The sequence below is a fragment of the Nannospalax galili genome, unplaced genomic scaffold (genome assembly GCF_000622305.1).
Source record: "Nannospalax galili isolate Female #2095 unplaced genomic scaffold, S.galili_v1.0 scaffold8, whole genome shotgun sequence".
Taxonomy (NCBI): domain Eukaryota; kingdom Metazoa; phylum Chordata; class Mammalia; order Rodentia; family Spalacidae; genus Nannospalax; species Nannospalax galili.
This window is the reverse complement of record NW_008358318.1, coordinates 765,504-775,179: the sequence shown is the minus strand read 5'-3', so window position 1 is coordinate 775,179 and position 9,676 is coordinate 765,504. Positions and strand designations below refer to the sequence as shown.

Sequence of the window (9,676 nt, the reverse complement as noted above, 5' to 3'; positions counted from 1 at the left end):
TCCCCCCCCCCCCCCCCCCCCCCCCCTTTTTTTTTTTTTTTTTTTTTTTTTAACATTTTATATTTTGAGGAAAAGAATTTGAACATACTCTCTTTTTCTTTTCAGAGGAATTATTTCACTTGGATAAAGAACAAAGAACCTTCCATGTTACTGGGTAGTTCTGTTAGAAAGTAGGTTGAAATTGGTTACTTTAAAAATAGTCATTTTTGCATGGTGGCACATGCCTTTAATCCCAGCACTCGGGAGGCAGAGCCAGGCAGATCTCTGTGAGTTCAAGCCAGCCTGGTCTACATAGTGAGCTCCAGGCTGGCTGGGGCTACAGGGAGACCCTGTCTCAAAAAGGCCCAAAAAGAAAACATCATTTTCCGGGCTAGGGAGACGGCTTAGCAGTTAAAAGCACTGACTGCTCTTGCAGACCACCCAGGTTCAGTGCCCAGCACCCACACAGTGGTACCAACCATCCATAACTCCAGTTCCAGGGGATCCAACACCCTCTCCTGGCCTCCATGATCATTGCACACACATGGTACAGTTACATACATGTAGGCAAAACACTCATACACATAAAATAAAAATAAATGAATAATTAATTTTTTTAGTTATCTTCCCCAAGAGATAACTTCCAAGTTGTGAGGCTTTGCTAGATTAGCTGGTGACAACATGGAGCGATGGCAGGAGCTTTGAATCTGACACAGCTCTTTAAGTCACACACGGTCTCTAAGCCTTAGTAACGTGGAATGAGAAGCATGGACTTTCTGTATTGGTTCAAGTGGAGATAGTACACACAAAGTACTCGGCATATTATGCTGGCAAATAGTGATATTGAATGTGATTGTTTTGTTTGAGAAATTGAAAGGGTGTAGTTGGTGAAGAGGGGATAAAAAGGAAGGAAAAAGACTATATACATTATAGTGAAATTGGGGATTCAGGCCTGGAACTCCATCTCTCATCTTCCAAAACTGTTGAGTCAGCAGTCTTGGCAAACTGTGTGTGTGTGTCCCCACGCATGGGTGTTTGTGGGTGACCAACTGAGGACATCCCATCTAAGCTAAAGTGTTGCTTTGTGCAGTTTTCTTTAGGATTTTGAGTCAGAATCAGCATGTGGCCCAGGCTGGCCTTGAATTCAAGACCCACCTGTGCATTTCTAAACTGGGATTACAGATGTATGCTAGCACGTGTGGCTGCTTTGTGTGGTTATATGCAGGTCACCTGCCCCTGTTCAAATGATATTGCCAAGTTGTTTTCCATGGTAAAATGGAGAAAGTTGTCAAAAACTGCACTGTGAGGAAGAATGTTGCTGAGGTCATAAAGGAAGACTGCTGGGTAGAGTAAAAGCTCCTGTGGGACCAGTTTTGTTTTGTTGTTGTTGTTGTTTGTGGGGGGTGTCTTTTTGAGACAGGGTTTTCCTGTGGCTCCAGCTGGCCTTGAACTCACTATATAGACCAGGCTGGCCTCAATATCACAAAGATCTGTCTGCTTCTGCCTTTGGGTGCTGGGATTAAAGACATGCGCCACACCCGTTTTTTTTTTTTTTAGTATTTTTTTATTTTTATTTTTTATGTGTATGAGTGTATTGCTTGTATGTATGTAAGTATACCCATGTTGTGTTATACCCACAGAGATCAGAAGAGGGTGTTGGATCCCCATGGACAGTTGTTTACCACCAGTGCTGGGAACTGAACCCAGGTCCTCTGCAACAGCAGCCAATGTTGTTAACAGCTGAGCCATCTCTCCAGCTCATGGATCCCCAGTTTTCAAGCCCCCCCCCCCCCCCCCATGCTATTCTTACTAGCAGTTTCCTGTAAGTGCTAGTGCTATCATGTGGAAGGATTTCTGACAGCCAAGAGTTTATCTGACCTGTGATGATGATCTTTGTTGGTACTGTTCTGTATCTTTTTCTTGTTGTGATATGAACTATTTATTATAAACAGTGCTGAATCTTGCAGAACCCTGGAGGGGGAATAACCATTAGTGAGGTGCTGTGGGAGGAAGGGCATGGCCTGTACTGTTGTCCCCAGGGCTCAGTCAGTTGTGTTTTGACACTGAGTTCAAGATTTGCAGCACTGTGAATGGACTGACAGTGAAATTACTCTTTGAAATGGGTATGGTGGTACATGCCTATAATCTCAGCTCTTGGGAGGCTGCAGAAGGATTGACTGGAGTTTGAAACCAACCTGAGTTACACAGTGAGTTCCAGGCCAGCTTGGGCTTACAGTGTGAGACCCTGTCTCAAGAAAACAAATTTATTACATGCACAGATGCAATTACGTTGTGCCCAGGAGCCAAACTGATCCTGAAGCTCATATACCCTGTTTCTACGGGGTTGGGGGTCGGGGGGTGAGTTGGTGAATTAGGGGAAATGAATGGTCCCAGAAATAAAAATGAGCTTGTTAAATGATGCTTTTTGGAATTTGAGTGGGCCCAAGGCCTGCCATCATCTTTGAGAGGAGGGGAAGGCCAGGCAGGTAGGTTCTGGTCCCTGGTCATCTTTTCTGAGATAGTAGGTGGGATTTCAAGTGGGACACAGGCAGTGATGTTCCTGTAGATAATGCTAAGAGGGCCTCTTGCTGCATTGAGGGGAGAAAGCAAGAGCAGCTGAGCTGGCCCTGGATTCTGAGCCTGCGTCTAAGGCCTTTTTTAAAGAGCAAATTGCTCAGCATGCTTAAAATATGCCACGTTTGGGAGGGGTGTCATTCTCTGGGCCCCAACTTGGTTGTAGGTCTGAGGTTCCTGTTTTCTTGCTGGGTGTTACCATACTACAGGCCACCCACAGTCCTCAGGTGACCCTCTATATCACCAAGGTCTCATTGAGTTGCTGACTTCCTATCCATTAACCAGAGAAAGAACCTTGTTTTGAAAGGCTCTTAAATAGATGAAGCCTTTTGCCATGTAATGTGGGTTAGGAGTAACACCAGACTCACAGGGCCACTTAGCAACTCTTCTAGCCACCTTTCCCTTTGTCCCCTAAGAGGTGTGTGTGTGTGTGTGTGTGTTTGTGTGTGTGTGTGTGTGTGTATTGTGTCACAGCTGCACATGGAGGTCAGAGGACAGCTCTCTCCTGCCACCTTGTGGGGTCTGGGGATCAGACAGGTTGTCATGCCTGCACTCGGGTCCATCTCACTGACCCAATAATAGCTCTTTTCTTGTTAAGTTTATTTTATTTATTACCAATATATGTATGTATACAATGTGCACGTGCAAATGCACACCACAGCACACATATAGAGGTCAGAGGACAACTTCGTGGAGTTGATTCTCTCCTTCTGCCTTTATGTGAGTTTCAGGGATCAGACTCAGACGGTCAGGTTTACTTGGCCCAACAAACATTGTTACATACTGAGGTATTTGCTTACCCCACCCCCAAAATGTTCTGAGGATTAAACCTAGGGCCTCACATGTGTTAGGCAGACATTCTATTACTGAGCTATATACCAGCCCTGCTTTCACTTTGGGTTTTGGTTTGGGTTATTTGTTTGTTTGAGACAGTCTCATGTAACCCAGGCTAGCCTCAAACTCACTATGTAGCCAATGATGACTTTGAACTTCTGATTCTTCTGCCTCTTTCTGATTCTTCTGCCTCCCAAGAACTGTGATTCTAGGCATGCACCTCCATGCATGGTGTATGTGGTGCTGGGGTGGAACCCAGAGCTTCTTGCAAGGCTAAGGAAGCACTCTGCCAATTGAGGTACATCCCCAGCCTTCACCTTTTGAGACAAGGTCTCACTAAGTTGCCTTGACTGGCCTTGAACTTGCTCTATAACTTAGGGAGACCTTGAATTTAAGATCCTTCTGCTTCAGCCTCTGGAGCAGTTGGGATTACAGGCCCTTGTGCCCAATCTAGCTGGTGACCTGCTTTGACTGATTTAAATAAGACCAGTCAGTAAGTGTGTTTGCAGTCCATAGCAAGGGCTCTTTTTCTTGTCCTTGTTTATCCTTGTTAAGCCAGTTTAATTTGAGATTTATCTTTTTTGATTCAGATATAACCAGGTTGTAAAGGGCTACCAAAGGCATCGTGGTTCCTAACTTTTCTGTTCCGAGAAATAAAAACAAACTAGAGAGTCCCCATCCAGACCTCTCTGGTGTTTTCTTCCCTCCCCTGCCCCCATCCTGAAGGTGGCATCTCCACTTCAGCTGCTGTTTCTGGGAGCACTGAGGGTGGGGGTGAGCGAGCGTTCTGCCTGTGTCCTCTGACAAGTGGTAGCTTCTAGTCAGAGGGCCGTCCCAGCCAGCAGCTGGCCCCTGCCACTCAGCAAGAAGGTCTGTCTTGCCCGGCTGAGGCCAGAGCCGGTGCTGTGAAGGGCCTTCACCGCTCACCAGCTCTCTTCTCTCCCTGTCCCTCTTGTGCCCCCAGGAGATCCCCCGAGAGCTTACGCTGGATGCCCTGCTGGAGATAGATGAGACCAAGGCAAAGGAGATGCTGCAACGCTGGGGGGCCAGTCCCGAGGAGTGTAGCCGGCTACAGCAAGCCCTCACCTGCCTGCGGAAGGTGACAGGCCTGGGTAAGTAATGCCTGCTTCCCTGTCTCTGTGCCTCCCTACCCTCCTGTTCCCTGGGAGGTGGAGCCTCTGCCGCAGCAGATCTTGGCCAGGTGCGCCTCTGGGTTTCGGGGGCAGCTTGGAAAGGCCAGGGTGGCTGTTTTGAAAGTGTGCTGGACCTTGAAGGAGTACTCTCAGAGTCCACAGGGCCTTGGAGCACAGTTGGCCTGGCCAGTCTGACCCAGGAAACTTGGGCTATTGTTAGGAATCCCTGGCTGACTGCAGAGTAGGCCTTGACATCCCTCCCACCCCACCCCACTGCCAGCCACCCAGCCCCACACATACAGGAAGGCATCTGTGTCACTCCAAGCCTCTAGTTTCCTGCATTCCAGCCCCCTCTCAGTCCTCTCCCCTCCTGCTCCTGTCTCCACAGGCAGCTCAGACTCTGTGTTCACAAGGCCTACACCAATTTCAGTGCGCTCAGCCTGAGCCCAGCATGATTGGAGAAATTGTGTAGCTTTTCATCTGGGAGTGTGTCCAGGGCCATCCCAGGCATAGTATATGATCCTGGCACTACCACAAGCTCCTCAGAGATTATTCACAGGCATTTTAAAAACATCTTGCCTTGGAAACAGCTTGCAACACCTGAGTTAACGTTCCCACCACCACCCAGAGAAGGCACTGGAAGAGCCTAATGAGTGGAATCAGGCCCATGCTAATGACCGAGCTGCCTGCTTTATCTCCAGCTGCCCAAGGCTTAAGGGAGAAACCCAGCTTTATATTTTGCTTGTTTTTTTTTTTTTTTTTAATACCCCAAAGTATTGGGCTTAATGTCTTCCTTGGCCCCATTGTACTAAGTTCTCTGAATATAGAGCACTGTAGAGACTTATATTCAATTCAGAAAGGTCTTTGACCCTGCAGGTCTCCTGGCTGGTGCTGGAGAGATGAACATGACAGAGAAGTGATGAGCATTCTTGTCCCCCACATTTTATAAAACTGACTGAGCCCAGAGAGGGTGAGTCAAGGTCAAGGAAGCACACCAGTTGGTAGCAGAGCCAGTATGGAGCCTCAGATTTCAGAGATGGTGTTCTCAGGCAGTGGGGAAGTTGGGGGACTTGCTTCCCAAGCTGGGATCTTTGGGGTTGTCAGCCTTCCTTCCCTTGGATTTGAAAGAATCGGAGAGGAGCTAGCTATACAGTAGAGGTACCTCTTTGAGTTATGAAGGCTGCTATGCCTGACCGAGGTACCAAGACAGGAAACTCATTGATGCTTAAAGCATCTACTGTATACTAAGCTTGTGGTACACACTGGCTGCAGCCTTTGATGAGCTGGTATGTGACTCAAAGCACCAGAATGTGGGTGGTGCTGGGTATTGTGTCTGGGATCCCATACCTGGTATGGGGCCCAGCTGGGCTTTGAGGGTCCTTTTCCCATTGTGCCAGGAGAGGGTCCTGGGGAAGAGAACACTTGCAGGTTCCTTCTCTCTCATTCAGTCTCAACTGTGAAACTCCTGCATCCCTAGGACAGTCCTGGCCATATTACATCACAGGACATCTTAATCTGTCTCACATGACTACTTCACTGGCACCTGCTGGGAGCCAAGGGCACATGAAATCAGTGCATCTTCATTGCACCCCAGAAAGGTCTGATGAGAGCACTCCAGTCACAGTAAAGAGGGACTGAGGAATCAGACCCCTTTAACCTCCCTGTGCCTCAGTTTCCTCATCTGAGCAATGAAGGTAATAGCAGTCCCTCTCAGGATTGTTGTGAAGACAAAACAAGCTAAAGTGAGGTTAGGGGCTCTTTAGGATTAGGCCAGTGAAGGGATGGTAACTGTTGCTATTATTTTTCCTCGTGGCTTCTGGTTTTTTTCTCATTATGTAGTCTAGGCTGGCCTTGAACTCACCTCCTGAGTGCTGGGATTATACATGTGTGCTACCACACACAGCTGATACTTGTTTTTTTGTTTGTTTTGTTTTGTGTTTGTTCTGTTTTGCTTTGTTTTGTTTTTGACACAGAGTCTCACCCTGTACCCTGGGCCTCATCCTGTGTACGAGGGTTTTGTCTGCATGTATATAGCTGCACCCATGTCATGCAATGCCTACAGAGAGCAAAAAAGCAGAAGGCGTCAGATCCCCTGGAACTAGAGTTCTAGATGGTTGTTAGCTGCCATGTGGGTGCTGGGAAGTGAACCCAGGTTCTCTGCAAAAGTAGTCAGTCTCTTAACTGTTGAGCCATCTCTCCATCCCCTAAATTTTTTTTTTTTAATGTTTTGTCCTTCTTGGTTTTTTGAAACAGGATCTTATGTAGCCCAGATTGGCCTTGAACTCACTGTATAGTCAAAGATGACCTTGAACCCTTGATCCTTCAACCTTCATCTCCCTGAATTCTGGGATTGTAGGTGTGCACCACCACACCCAGCTTGCTGTCCTTCAAGCAGAGTTTTTCCTCTCTCACACCTCCAGCTTCCCTTTCCTAACAGGATCTGTCACTATTTCCCTTTCTGAGGTCCCATTCTAGGGTGAGTTTCTGAGCTTGCTATCCTAAGATGTGACAGTAAGAACCCTGTATAGCCCCAATATAATAGAAAGGGTGACATCAGCAGTGATGGCCCCATGTCATCTAGGTACCTTGGAAGGTGCCATGAGTGCACGAGAGCTGCTGACAGGTAAGGCTGGGAGCAGAGCCTGCTGCTGAGGAACAGTGAGTACCCCCTCAGTCAAGGTGCCGTGCTCTCTGATAGTAGTGACAGTCTTGAGTCTTTTGTAACACCAACTGTTGTCTGACTCCTTGTCCCACAGGAGGGGAGCACAAAGAAGACTCAGGTTGGAGTTTGTCAGAAGCAAGACGGGAAAGTAGCTCTGGGCCTTCAGTGGACACACTCTCTCCAGCCAGCCTAGCCTGGCCCCCAGGGAACTCCTCCCTGAGCAGAGTGGTAGGCGGCACCCAGGGTTCCCGCTCCATCTCTGTGTCAACTCTGCCTGCCTCAGACTCTCCAGCCGCCCCCAGCCTCAGTGAGGGCCTCTCGGACACCTGTATCCCCCTGCACACCAGCGGCAGGCTGACCCCCCGGGCCCTGCACAGCTTCATCACACCCCCTACCACACCCCAGCTTCGACGGCATGCCAAGCTGAAGCCACCAAGGACGCCTCCACCACCCAGCCGCAAGGTCTTTCAGCTGCTGCCCAACTTCCCCACGCTTACCCGCAGCAAGTCCCATGAATCCCAGCTGGGGAACCGAATCGATGATGTCTCCCCAATGAGGTGAGTTTGCCCTGTGGCTTCCTCTTAGGTACATTAAAAGGACAAAGTCTACCCACATAAAAGTATGCAAAGTGAAAAAAAGGTGTCTCTTCCCTCAGATGCAGTTGGACTGAATCCCACTGTATGTCTCTCTGTACATACGCACACATATGCAGTGATGCCATCTACCAGTCGGAATAGGCTAGGCAAGGCTAGGCCACAACAAGTCTCCATATCTTCCAGGCTTAAAATACTAAAGATTTGTTTCTCACAGGCTGGCAGAACAGCCACTGTCAGGAACATAGCTGGTCACGAAGGCAGACTGAAAAGTAAACTCTAGGTATTGAGCGCTGGCAGTTAAATAGAGTTAGCCCTCTATATCCATGAGTTGCACCTGAGAATCCAACCAGTGAAGGATTGAAAATATTTGGAAGGAGCTGGGGATATGGTTCCATAATAGAGCACTTACCATCTCTAGCCCCATTAAAAGAAAATATGTGACAAAAAGAGTTGCCTTGTTGCTATACGGGAGTGTGGTTTCCCTCCTGTCTTTATTTCTTTTTTAGTTTTTTAAGACAAGGTCCCCCTGTAGCCCCAGCTGGCCTCGAACTCACAGAGATCTGCCTGCCTCTGCCACCCAAGTGCTGGGCCATTACACCCCCAGCAGGAACAAGTTTTTAAGCCAGGCTGCTAATTCTATTGATAATTCTAATTATCATGGATATTAAAAACCTCACATCTTAAGCCAGGCGTTGTAGCACACACTTTTAATCCCAGCACTTGGGTGGCAGAGGCAGGTGGATCTCTGTGTTAAAGGCAGGCAGCCCAGGAGAGGAGACAGGCATGCTCAGAACATATCCCCAGTTGACCCTTCCTGAGATCCACCTTTTAGCTGATGCCTGCTCTGCTACTCAATTCCTTGCCACTCTAGGTCAGACCAACCTAACCCCCTCTTCTTGGTCCTTGGGCACACACCCCATGGGTCACATGACCTAAAAAGAGTCTGAGAACCTATTTTCTCAGTTGTGAAGTGGGGTGATCTGCTATGCAGGATGGCTGGTGGCGTAGGTAAGCTAAGGTCTTGTTTTGACATCGCCTTCTGGCCTTCCCATCAAGCATATGTCCTCACAGAGACTGTAGGGCCAGGCCTCTGTCCTTGTCCAGACCCTGGCCTGCTCTCTCTTACCAGGTAGTTTTCCAAGCAGTCTGAGCCAGCATGGTGACATCACCCCTATCTCTTCTTTTTGTCTCTCCAGGTTTGGTAAGGACAATTCATTTTCATCCCCTCTGTCACTGGGAGTCACGTTCAAGTCGCTGTCCCTGTCAGGGATGGATTTCTCTGATTCCGCCTTAGCACAGTTGGCTGTTCATAGTCCAGGAACAGAGGTGCTGACAACCACTTTGTGAACTGACTCTGAGGCAGCTGGCCTCAAAACAACAGTCTGGTTTCAACCAGGCCCATGGGAAGTAGAGACCTTGAAAGTGTCTCAGTCCACAAAAGCCCAATGCTAAGCCCATCTCCACCTTGCCATCTCTGCAGTGGCCTCTGTAAGCTACTCCTGCCTGTTGAGAGGTCTTGGAAAGCTGTGCTCTGGGTGGGAGATGCTACCTGCCTGGCTCAGGTGCTAAGTCACCCTAAAGCACTCAGGACCCCTTTCTCCAGGAGGCAGGCATTCCTGGAGGCATCTCTGAATTTGAGGGTACAGGTCTCTCCACTAAGGAAGGAGGAAGCCCAGAAAATGTTGGAACCCCTTTTCTAGACCTATGTCTCCAGCTGGAACCAGGCTTTCACATGTACTCAGACACTGGGGTCGGGGGGGAGGGGTCAGGTCCTCTTGTGATGTCTAGCACAGGGGACAGGTAGGCCTCTGAGTCTGCTTTTGATGGTCTGAGTAGCAATGCAGAAATGCCTGGGGTTTTCTGAGTGAAATTGTGACTACTTCTTTTCTTACCCGCTA

General features: G+C 48.5%; 1 protein-coding gene across 4 annotated transcripts in view; it reads left to right on the top strand.

The window, feature by feature from the left end:
- The window catches only part of Ksr1 (kinase suppressor of ras 1), a 148,380-nt gene that overhangs the window by 104,361 nt on the left and 34,343 nt on the right, over positions 1–9,676 (top strand). For all 4 annotated transcript variants that reach the window (XM_029557904.1, XM_008821598.3, XM_008821597.3 and 1 more), the window contains 3 exons: positions 4,352–4,499; positions 7,277–7,739; positions 8,975–8,979. In XM_029557904.1, coding sequence (XP_029413764.1) covers positions 4,352–4,499; positions 7,277–7,739; positions 8,975–8,979 — 616 coding nt within the window. The remainder of the gene's footprint in view (positions 1–4,351; positions 4,500–7,276; positions 7,740–8,974; positions 8,980–9,676) is intronic.